We start from the raw sequence: 13261 nt of genomic DNA on the forward strand, positions 1-13261 counted from the left end.
CAACGAAGACTACTCTACCCAGCAAGGCTATCATTTAAAATTGAAGAACAGATAAACAGTCCCATATGAGAAAAAGCTAAAAGAGTTCATCACCATCAAACAGTATTACAAAGAACGTTCAAGAGATTTCTTCAAGACAGGGAAAAACAATCAAAATTACAAACAATAAAATGACAATAGCTACATAGCTATCAACAATTACTTGCAATGTAAATGAACTAAATGGTCCAATCAAAAGACAGAAGAGGGATGAATGGGTAAGAAACAAAACCTTTAATATGTTGCCTACAAGAGAATCACTTCAGGTTGAAAGACATACACGGACAGAATGCAAACGGATAGAAAAAGATATTTTATGAAAATTGAAATGAAACAAACAAAAAGCTGGGGTAGCAATACTTACACCAGACAAAACAGACTTTAAAACTAAAGCTATAAGAAGAGACGTAGAAGGACCCAGTAATCCTACTTCAGGGTGTTTATCTGAAGAAACCCAAAACGCTACTTTGAGGGGACATGCGCATCCATATGTTCATTGCAGCATTGCTTACAATGGCCAAGATGTGGAGGCAGCCTCGGTGTCTGTCAATAGAAGAATGGATAAAGAGGAGGTGGTACATACATAGAATGGAATATTGCTTGGCCATGGAAGGGAATGTGTTCTTGCCATCTGCGGCAGCGTAGATGGAACTGGAGGGTGTTGTGCTGAGTGGAGTATATCAGACAGAGAAAGACAGATGCAATGTGATTTCACCTACATGTGGAATCTAAGAATAAAATTAACAAACAAAACAGAAACAAACTCATAGATACAGAAAAAATTTTGATGGTTGTCAGACTGGGGTTGGCGGGGGGGGGGGCGAGGGGGGGCGGGGCGATAACTATGTAAGGTGTCAGATGGGTACTAGATTTGTTGAGGGGCAGGGTGAAAAAGGTGAAGGGACGAAAAAGTAAAAATTGGTAGCTACAAAATAGTCACAGGGATGTAAAACAGGACGTATAGTCAATAATATGGTAATAACTATGTATAGTGCCAGGTGGGTACCAGCCTAATCAGGGGGATCACTTCTTAAATTATATAAATGTCTAACCACTATGCTGTACACCTGAAATTAATATAGCATTGAATGTCAACTATAATTGATAATTTAAAAAAGGCAGGGGAGGTGAAGGGGAACAAGAGGTCCAAATTTCGAGGTATAAAACAAGTAAGTCATGGGAATGTAATATGCAGATGGGGAATATAGTCAATAATATTGTGATAGCATAATATGGTCAGATGGCTGCTGGATTTATCATGGTGATCACTTCTTTAGGTATATAAATGTTGAATAACTATGTTGTACCCCTGAAACTAATATAATATTATATGTTAGCTAAAATTTGTTTTTAAATTTAAAAATTTTAAAACATTTAAAAAATTTTAAAAATAAGTGACAGGAGGATAAGAGTAGAGATACAGGCATGAGGGCACATGCCAAGAAGTTCAAAGACATTCACAGAGCAAGGGGATTCTAGCTTTTTCTCCCATCTTTCCCACATCCTCCTGGTTCTCAGGCCAAGAAAAAGCCGAAAATATGTGGCTGACTTGGAATAATGGCTCAGCTAACGACATGCCTTTTTAACTAAGAAGCTGAGCCTTTTCACTTTCTGACCAATCTCTCAGAAGGCTCTTTGACAGCTCAGTACATCAAGTTCATTCAATAAACCTCTCACCTCAGGTTCTTAAAGGGCCAAACTTCAGGGTGTGCTCCAATTAAAATAACTTTTATCATTGAGAGAACCACAGAAGGATAGTGCTGTAAGGACCTCTGGAAATATTACCCTAAGTTAATATTTTGTAAAAATCAGACAGCTGAGATGGAACCTCAGGTCTTTTGACTCCAATATCTTAAAGAATTATGTTCTTCTGGTGAAGCTTCTAGAAATTTTATAACCAGCCTATAGTAGAGACCAAGCATGTATATAATCCTTTGGATTTAGATGTCAAATTATTGATTTAAAACCACTATATGTCCTCAAAACATAAATGAAAAAATAAGAGTACTTACATCTTCATCTCTAGACTGCCATTTGATAACCTAACTCAGGGTTTGCAAACTGATATCATAGATGTTTTTTGTTAGGTCCATAATTTAGTGATGTAAGTTTGTTCTCGATGAACACAAAGGGATTTTTAGTGATTGTCGCTTTGTGTTATCAGCATCCCCACTTTCTTTAAATCTTCTGGTGCAGAATTATTATCTAAAGTGCATGTTGCATTTACCCATCTCTAAATTATAGAATATGCCTTTTGCTATTGTTGAAAGTGATGAACTAGTAAAACAATTTTGTTAATTTTAAGTAGATGGAGATTTTTTTTCTTTTAAAAAGTGTTGCTAGGTGTTTTACTTAGTGTTTCCTGTCAGAATTATCTTGTAGAAATTTTAAGAGTTATCAAACTGGTTGTTCTCTGTCAAAATTGCTGAATCAGTGCTATAATTTCTATTAACTTATTTTGTAGGGTGAGGAAGATCATGCTTATAAAAGTCAACTCGGGACAAAGAGAACAACATACAGTAAAAATAAACTAAGTAGTAAATAGTAAAAGTAAGAAAAATAGTATAAAGAAGTTACATTGTTGACACAAAAGGAACTATTTTTAAGCCAACCCAAAGCATATTCCTTCCTTTATTCTTCCTCCTAATTTGTAAGGTCAATGATATCAATCTCTTTGGCTAATAGCAAATCCTATCTGTATGAAATCAGCTTATCTAAATACATTAGGAATGCCCAGCAGGCCTGTTTCATGAAAATTAAATTACTGAATAACTTTGTGATGAGAAAATCATGATGTCACAGCCACTATTGCTTTAAAACTAAATGAATAAATCTTTAGGTCAGTCTGCTTTTGCCCTTTCCATGGTAAGACTTCAGTGGTCATCTTTCGGTTAGATTTTGGTCCTCAGGGCATCACCAAAGCCCAGCAAGTAAGAGCAATGGCAGATGATGGGGTTAGGGGTGTTTTGATAAAGTCTGAAGTTAGCAACAGCACCAGCCTTATGAGGTTTGAAGATGTTTCCTCTAAAACTGTTCAAAATTCAGTGATAGGAATCGGAACTATTATGTCTTTAGATAAAATTCTTAGTACAAATATTATGTTTGAAGACTTCTGTTAACTATACATTAGTACATTTTATTTAATTACAAATATTTCTAGACAGTAAAATAGTTGCTGGGAAGTCACAGCAATTTAAAGAAAAATAATTTTGACACATTTACCCTACTCTTTATTGGAAAAACACTTCTATTTGGTGGATCTTTACTCTGGTTGTGAAACTGGAATTCTGAGTTGCGAACATTGCTAGGCTGACCATCTATGGAAAGAGTGGTAAACAGAGCTCAAGCTTGCATTATTGGTTCTTTCGTTTTCCCCTTCGGATTTTCAAAGCAGCCCTTTCCAGTGTGCTCATGTACGCTCCTGTTGTACCAAGACTTCCTCATCAAAGGGAAGGGGTATCTTATGAAAAGATCTAATGTAGAAAAGCCTTTCAGAAAAAAAAAAAGTCAGTATGTTTATAAAATGTGCTTATTAATTCTTAAAATTTCCACGTCTTTCATCTCAGCACTTTCCTATATTTTGTGGAATGAAAGGCTTTGCCTATTGTTAAGTAACTTTCAGGTATCTGCAGAACAAATGAAGGAATATTTGGTGGAAAGGTGGAGTGAGGGGCACAGCAATAGTGAGTAATTGTCTCTGGAATTTTTCATTGCACAGCCCCTAACAGAAACTCAATAAAAAATTAGGTAGTTACGACAAATATTTTCATAATGGTAACAAGCTCTGATCTAGTTACATAGTCTTAGATATTACTCAAACCCTTCAATCTTGGTTTCACCATTTATGTAATAAAGAGACAAGATTAGGTAGTTTCTAATCTTACACATAGAAATAATATCACATATGTTTCTGATAATTATCGTCAGCCATGCAAAGGATGGATTTGTAACTGAGATGGTTTCCTTCTTAGCTATCTACCCCCACTAGGTTTCAGCACACTGCTATTTAGATGAGAAGGGCATATCTTTCATATACACTGGTCAGTTCAAAGAAAAATAACTGATGTTTGACAAGAAGGAAAGAATATTGATCTGATTTATTTTTGTTATTTTGGATGGATGAAGATAAATAAAAAATCTGTAGGTTAATAAACTGTACTCGTATAATTATTTAAGATCAGTAAAGGAAATAATCAGACTCCAGGTCATTATACATAAAATTTACAGAGCAAGAGTTACCCTTTTAAAGATTTTAATACATACTTAAAAATGGACAATTTAGTATTACATAATTATATAACATTTATACTGTAAGATATGTGGATGTATATATTTTTCTTTTCAGTAAAATAGTTTCATGCTTATAAAAGTCAACTTGGGACAAAGAGACAACATACAGTAAAAATAAACTAAGTAGTAAATAGTAAAAGTAAGAAAAAATATTATAAAGAAGTTACATTGTTGACACACAAAAAAATAAATAAATACACTTTTCTATTATTTGAAGGCAATTCACAATCATTTCCAGGAATTCTGTGAGAATTTAAGGCCATTTGTTCTAAAGAAATGCTTTAATTTGGACACATCACAAAACTGTAATTCTTGTAAAAACTGTACATGCAAAAACTCTTTATAATTAAGTGTGGACAGGCAGATTAGCATATAGGAGTGGGTTATTTCACAAATGGATTGTGCACTAAGTCACTGGGAATTCACAAAAAAAACTCCGGGGTGTGCACCCTGTGTGGCAATGTGGAAAGGTGATAAGGAATCCAAGAGAGCCAGTATCCCTTTGAATTAAAATATCTAGACAAGGTATAATGGAATAAAAAGTTTAAAACTTCTGCTACGTGATTCATAGTTAAATATTCTGGGTTTTAGCCTTTCTAAATAGCATAATGTAAAGATGCTACTTTTTACACAAAGCATTTTCTGTGCACTTACAGTTCACAATGTTTTGACTTTTTTAAAAATTTCTATTTGGCATTACAAAACATAAAGTGACTGCAGTCTAAATTTAGAACCCAAACTCCATGAAAAATGCATGTTCTTACAGGATACACATCTGCTAAGCTTAAACTACCATACTTGGCCAACAAGGCAGAGGAACTAAGCAGATGAAAATTCATAAGACAGTTCACATACTGAGAAATACAAAAGTATCTTTCCTTTCCCTTGTTTGCAATTGTATTTGTCCAGACAGCCATCCAAAGAGATATTGCTCTTGTGATTATAGCTATTGTAATTTGAAGACAAAGGATTCAATATTCAAAACTCTTATTCTTAAGAACAGTTATAAAAGTATTGAAATTTAAAAAGTAGTAACATGTAAACATTGATACAGAGAGACTGCTTTCTTATACACAAAGCAGTCGAGGACAGTATTTGAGTTAAAAACATAGTTTGTGCTTTTTTCCAACAATACAATGAAAATTAGCCATTTTTGTCAAAAAAAAAAAAAAGTAAAGATTCAGAGAAGACACCCATATTTTGCTTCAAGCATTCAGACAATTTTTCTGTTGCTCATGCAACACTCATATTTACAGTTTTGGTTTAGGAAGAGACTTAATTTTGGATCCAGAAAGCATGTTAACCAGTACTGCTGAAACCAAACGGAGAAAAGTTTCTCATTCCCTGGTTCATGACTGAGCACCAGGAGCAAAGCTTGACTCAGCAGTTGTAACTGACGTGCACTTAACATTAACATTTCAGAGCACAGTCATATCTGAGTCTGTAGCACGTGTGTCGGCGGGGTGTACGGGGGAGGCGCAGGCGATGGCTTGATTCCTCGGGCCCTCATGTAGGAGAGAAACTGCTCTGGGATCTCAGCTAGAACATCTTTAGCCAGTCTAGCCATGCTCAGTATGTGGTTTCCGCTTCTGTCAATATAATCTCTGAAGGGCACGAACTAAAACAGAGGTGAACAAATTTCACAGACTTTAGTATGCTATTTAGTAGACACAAGAATTAGCACATGTAAATGGTTATAGCAGTATGAGAGAAGCCTGGAGTCATGGTGACATGAGAAATAATTACTGTGCATTTTAAAGATACATGATTCGTGACAAACAGCTATAACAGTGACCAAACTTTCTAATATGAACTTTATCTAAAAAGGGATGTAACTGTTTTTAACTCCATAACTCATATCTCCTGGTCCTGATAGGCCCACCACGTTGCCACATGTGTTCGGCAGTTTTGAGTTCTCCACCTAGGCTGACTCCTAACAGGATGCAGCATTGAACATTTTCACGGCTCAGTTTCCTATCAAATGGAGTTAGTACATATCTAATTCAGGTTTCAATCCAGAAATATGACCCAATGCAGGGTGAGAAAAACAGTGTATATTGTTAAGGATTCCCAAATACATGCATTTTTAATTATTACCACAACATCAAACCATATGGACATACAAAATTCACACAGTTCATATCAGTGGGAACCTAAAATATTCAGTACATTGAATCTTGCCCCAGTGTTGATACTGAAATACCATCATTCTTATTTTTACACCGTATAAAAATTATTGCTCTATCTTTATACAAGTAATTATGTAAGAGCCCTTATCAGCTCAACACCAAATACTCTGGCAATGGTTTGCCTGATTCCCTTCTCATTTATAATGATTGCTTAAGTTAATAAACACAGTGTTGTTTGAGGACATTAGTTCAATTGCCCCTTAGAGATATGATGATTTTTAAAGCAACTTGGAAATTGGAGCTGTTAATGAATGTTGTGATAGTTTGAGAACACAGTAATTTTAGGTCTTAAAGAAAAGGCACAGGGAAGACATTTTAGGATGTTGAACAATTTCGAAGTATAATGTTTTAAATTTTAAAATAAATCATTTTTCCCCATACATAAAGTAAGCACGCTCCCACCTCATACAGTAACATAACTATTTTAAATTTATTTTGAAAAACTTACTCTTGATTTAAGCAGTTACTCAAGATTTGCTTTCAGAAAACAACTGTTATTAGGAAGTAGGCTTCAAAATGGTCAACTGAGTTAAAATGTTATAGGTAAACCAAGTTAAAATGTTAAGAAATAAAATAGAAGGCATAATATCTTGTATGCAGTGAAAGCAGTCCCTTTTAAGGAAGAGTAGAAAATCACTCCTTTCTTTTTAGAATAAGACATACTACAGGCAAAGCAAGACTATATTTTTACCCTATCTTTCTCAGAACGAAAACTCAGCACAGCTTTTAGAAAAGTGTCATAGAAAGGTGACAAATCTTTCTCTTACTCCTAGAGGTAGTTAAGTAAGGGTAAGAAAAAACTAACAGAGCAAATATAATCTCAGCTGAGAAGAAAACTAGGGGAATGTGAACTTTTATGCAGTCACATTAACTAACTATGGATAAGACTTGGCATTTTTAATACAAAAATCAAAGAGGTTAATGTTTATTTTCTCTGTGAAACAATAATTAGAAAAGTGAGAAAATAAGAATTAACAAAGTTAAGGATTAATGAGATAAGATGTCTAATTGTAGCAATAATTTATTTCATCCTTATTTTAAAAGGCCTAATATTTTAAAAATTAATACTTAGTAATGTTGGTACAGTTAGTATACATCTAATTATTTTTTAAGCTATTTTTTAAAAACAGAATGTATTTTTCAAAATGTGTAGCTAATACCTACATTTCAGGAAAATGACACCTCTGGCAAATAGTTGGTACTTCTATGGGGAAGAAGGAGATCTCACCTGCCTAGTCATTCCTTTACCTCAGCTTTGCTTTTTTATATTTTTATTTGATTCTTTACCTTTCATCTACATCAGGGACATTAAGCTAATTTACCTTTGTACCACTTATTCTCACAAACTTTGGAATGAGACTTCCCATGTTCAGAAGATGGTTTGCTACTTATTTAGCTACATGATCTTGGAAAAATTACTTTCCACTCTTTGCTTTGGCTTCCTCTTCTATAAAATGAGGACAAAAATAATACCTTCTTCATTAGGTTGTTATATTAAATACGTTAACATGAAAAGTGCTTAACACGTTGCGTACGGCAGGGTTTAAATCCCTAGTGAAGATTCTCGTGATACGTACGCAACGTGTTAAAACAGTATTCAACTCATAATATGTACTACATGTGATAGTTGTTATCATCACTATTATCAATTTATACATTTATATATTCAATATAAATATGAAACTATCTTCGTAAGTTTCCTTTTTACATTCATATCAAAATATCAAACATTATATACAAAGAACATTCTTATCTATTTATCTCTTTCAAATATAAGTACAATATCAATATTGAGTAATCTAAAATAATAATTGCCAGACTTTTTGTAATTTTAAAACACCTGTTGTTTCACCTTTCCAGCAAATTCTATAAGATATGTTAAATTTTTTATTGAAGTAAATTAAAATTCATTTTTAAGACTGTTATGATTCTCTGGAATGTCAAAACTAAGAATCAAGATCATTGCTTTCACAATATACACAGTTCTACTCAACTAAAAATAATTTTGTAAATAGTGGGCTAGAGAGAAATACGTATCACATTTCACTTCGGTTTGTTAAGTGGGTGCACAGAAATGCTCCTTGAGTATTAAGGAACTTTGCCCTAGGTTACAAATCACTATCATAACAAGTTACTGTTATCAACAGGAGTACACTTCATCCCCATGTGTGTTGGAGTTGGAAAAAAAAAAGTTGATAACTTTCTACTCATGAACCTAATTTATCTAAACCTTTTCCAACGGAACATTCATTGATTCAGTCATGTCAGGACGTACCTTCCTAAGTGAAATACGGAAATAACAAGTGATTCTTCATTCCCTTTACCTGTTATTAATGTCAAATCTTAAAGTTTTCAAGAAAAACAAAATGCCCTCTTTCTTCTTAAACTATTGCTCATATCCTTCTACAACCAGTTTTCCACTCAACCTTTCAGGCCACTCTGTTTATTGTCCCTTTTAGTCAATCATTTCTGATTACTGTACTTGGGGACCTGCTGTTCAAAATAACGCCCACATACCTGTAAATACAGTTGATTATTGACTATTACCACCAATTAACCTGGACCCTTAAAATGCTCAGGTTAGAGGAATAAATCAATTTTCACCTTGTGCTAATTTATCACATTCATGTGAAGAATACCAATAAATACATTCTGTTCCACAGAAATATCCTATATCCTTGATACTCTACGTCTTTCTTTTAGCATCCATCCACCACAAGGAAAATGTCCCTCATGGCTGCTCTACCAGGCGGCTTCGCCTATTTGTGAAAACAAGTTTAAATCAGTTTCGGCAAATGGGCTTTTAGTTGCGGCTCTGCTCAATTTTACTTGATTTTTTCTACTGTGCAGAGCTCCATTAGTGATTTTCCAGTCTGAGCCTTCAAGGTTATTAGTCACTTTTTAATGGAAAATATGATTTAAATATAATTTTTAAGGAAATGATATCCTGGCCAGCAGCTGCATGCAACAAGAGAAATGACATTGTACTGTATACAATGGCCAATTCATAGCACAAGTAAGGAAACAAACAGAAAGTATATATATATATATATATGTGTATATACATATATGTATATATATGTGTATATGTATATATACACATATATGTGTACACACACACATGGTGCCAAAAAAATGTATACACATTTTAAGAAAGGAAAAAACTGTATTATTTCTAATACTCAATATACACCAGTAACAAAAGATGAATACAAGTCACATTTGACTTCTGCAATTACAAGAGGAGCTCAAAGTGGTTATCATCAGTGTCCAGACACTTCTGATTATGGTGAACTACTGCTTGAGTAACAATGACCAGACTGTCCACTTGTATTTTTTTGGCACCCTCTGTATATACACACACACATATACATTGATCAAAGAAAATAAGTCATTTAAGTTTCAGAATAACAACCACAGGATCTCATCCTGCTTACTGTTTATACTATAGTCATATGAGATTGAATCTTGAGGCAATGAATACAATCACACATAAGGCTGACTACAGTGTCATATGTCAAGGGACAGCCACTATAAAATAGTTACATAAAATGCTTTCCCACTGGACTATGCCAAATATTAACTAATCATAATAACGGACACTGATATTAATGAATTATTGAGCAACCAGAAGTAGGAAGCCTTCTGCTAAGGGATTTAGTACAATAGTTTACAATATTTAATTTTTATAAGCACATTATCCATATTTTGAAATTACAGAAGAGGAAACTGTAACTTACAGAGTTTACTTAACTTACCCAATATTAGATAGTTATAAGTATCAGAGTCATTATTTGAGCCCAATTGATCCAACTCTGATACATTAACCATGACAGTAAGATGAAAATGGGAATAGATCCTAGTAATTGTCGTTAGAATTTTGCCTTTTGGGAGAGTACGTGTGTTACCACAGAAAGAACACAGGTTTTGAAATCAGAGTTCTGTTTGAAAGTTGGAGCTACCAATTTATGACCCAAATAACTTTGCAAAAGTTGTTTAACACCCCATCTTGTGCCTCCATTTCCTTATTTATAAATTACTACAAGGAAAAAACTAACCAGTATTTTTAGAAAGATGTAAAGTGATATGTGAATAAAGTGAACAAAAGTGGAAATTAGTTCAAGTGTGCAGAGAGAGGGCTTTGTAAGGGGCTGTATAGTGGGAAATTTCAAAATGTAGGATCTTAATCAGCCCAATGAGGAGGAAAACTATTTGAGTAAAATGACAAGGGAAAATGAAGCAAGAGCAGTGGAATTGTGTGATGCAAAGATAGTCCTATTTGTCTAGACAAAGTGTGTGTGTGTGTGTGTGTGTGTGTGTGTGTGTGTGTAGCTAAAGAGGAAGACTGCGGTCGGTCTTAGAGACTCTTAAATGCTATATTTAGGTTTTAGAATCAAAGTTACACAGAATATTTGTTAAGAATTTTAGAATCTAGCATTTTAAGATTTTTAAGGTTAAATTGTGGCTCCATTTCTTACTGGCTATGTGACCACAGACAAGAGAAATTAAACTTCATTTCTTCTTTTTAAAAATGTGGTAGTAAAAGTACCTGTCTCATAAAGTCAATGAAGGACTGACTGAGTGAAGTAATGCTATTTTCTTAGCCTACCTGCATACTTAATAAGTAATTAAATGTTATTATTATATGAAGAAGTTGGATGGTACTTAAGATTTGACATAATAATGAAAACCCCAGCTACTACTCCCAATTTTCTGCTGAAAACTCAGCTGCCTACTATTATTTGCAGGCTTGGGGTTTTGTCCACTTAAGAAACATGGGGTTTCATTTGCCGTGAATTAACTTGATTAGCTTCAACATGTAAGAAATTAAAAGTAGTGAAAAGGTAAGAGAGCCTAAATAGACCCTATTTTCTGATAATATTTTAGCCAGCATTGTTTACAGCATTGAATATGATGGCTTAGATATTTTTCTGATGGGAAGACTGACAATGTTATTCTTGGTGTGCCCTCAAAACTCCAATATTCTACATATTAAAGAATATTTCAATTCATGAAAATAACTCATTAAAAAATATTTTAGTGGATAGTTGAGCTGTAAAACTGTGATGATGGAATGTTTTAAAATCTTATTCAAGATGAGAGAGAGGATGGTAATTCTTCATCAATACATTGAGATATGTAAAGTATTACCTTGCTTACTATTTTTAACTATCAATCACCATTCAGGGACTTCTTCATGAAATTAGAAAAGGGTGCATCAAATCTCCTTAACTAAAAGTAGGCATGTAAATCAAGATGTCACTGTCATTCAGGAGGCTACTAATTTTCTGGGGACATTTTAATTTCGTGTTCAGTATATGTAAGATCTCACAGTTCTTTCAGTTCAACTGTATGTAGTAAAATCCCTTCGGTGTTTAGCTATATTCCCAGGTGTCTTTAAAACCTTTGTGCATTCCAGTATCATACTATGGCGGTAGACTACTCTTAAGGATTCTGACTGTCAAAGAGAGAAACATACAATTATACTAATATACTGATAAATAAAAAATATTTTCATGTCTGTTACTTCTTCCGAGATGCAAAACATCATGGAGAGAGCAAAGATAAAAGAATTTAGAGTTTAGAGGTAATGAAACAAAGGCTCAAAGAGATTTATTGACTTGTTCAAGATCAGAGTGCCACCGATATATTTTCATAGATCTGGATCCTATCTCAATATTTTGTCCAATATACCATATCCACTGAGAGACTAAATACTTCTATGATCAAGGGAAATGTTATTTTACAAATAAAATAACAACTGCTGGTTGTCACTAATACAACGTATTAGTCCTCTTAAAGAAAACCTTAATGATGTGAGCAATCTTCACTACCTCCTAAAGGAGAAAAGAATACCAAGTTTCCCGTAAGCATCATTTAGATGATACTATGAGATATGGGGTAGCCTCTGGTAACTTTATAAAAATGCATTACAACAGCAACATAGCACATTCTAAAGGACTTCAAATTCATACTTCCCTTTCGTAATTTAATTTTTGGAAACTGAGCTAGACATTATGGAGAGCTTTTAGATAAAGTGTATTACTTGGATTTGTAATTATGCTAATGAGGTTCAGGTGAATATTATATGTTTAATTAGGAAAACAAAACACTATGGGATTCTTATATAGATGACCAAATTACATGTTCCTTTTCTCAGGTGCTTTTAACCTAATCATTCATGTGTTTATCTGCTGTTTACTCTACCAAGAACATTAAGTTAAAAACTTTAACTCTTATTTAATTGTCTTTGAAAAAACAGTTTAAAAATGTTTCTAATTTAAAATTTAATTTTGTTGACTGATAAAAACAATGCTTTTTAATCTTTATCAACATTAATCTTTATATTACCATATTTACAAATTATTTTAGTATATGCTCCCTCAAATTTTTTAAATCATTTTGTTGCATTATACTAAGTTCTATTTCAGGAATGTATTTTATATACATTATCTCATTTAATCTTTACAACAATCCCAGAACACACTGAAATTTATAATAGAAACCCTGTCCATGTTATCAGTGACTAATCCAGAATTTGAACCAAACTCTATAGGATTCCAAATTAGATTCTCTTAATGACTGTATTATGCGTACATATATAGGTTATTATTTAGGAGTTAATATTGAAGTCCATTGTTTGTTCCTCCAAAACTTTTAGATCATGTACTTAAATGGTACTGAAAACTTCTTCCCTTCCCTATATTAAGAAGGTATACTTCACAGCCCTTTCCCTTCTGACA

General features: G+C 33.5%; 1 protein-coding gene across 1 annotated transcript in view; it reads right to left on the bottom strand.

Moving 5' to 3' along the window:
- Positions 1–4118: 4118 nt before the first annotated feature.
- The window catches only part of CPNE8 (copine 8), a 176718-nt gene continuing 167575 nt past the window's right edge, over positions 4119–13261 (bottom strand). The window contains exon 20 of the mRNA XM_074325840.2: positions 4119–5947. Coding sequence (XP_074181941.1) covers positions 5759–5947 — 189 coding nt within the window. The 3' untranslated portion in view covers positions 4119–5758. The remainder of the gene's footprint in view (positions 5948–13261) is intronic.

The sequence above is a fragment of the Rhinolophus sinicus genome, chromosome 1, assembly GCF_057876585.1.
Source record: "Rhinolophus sinicus isolate RSI-liver-muscle chromosome 1, RSI-T2T, whole genome shotgun sequence".
Lineage (NCBI taxonomy): Eukaryota > Metazoa > Chordata > Mammalia > Chiroptera > Rhinolophidae > Rhinolophus > Rhinolophus sinicus.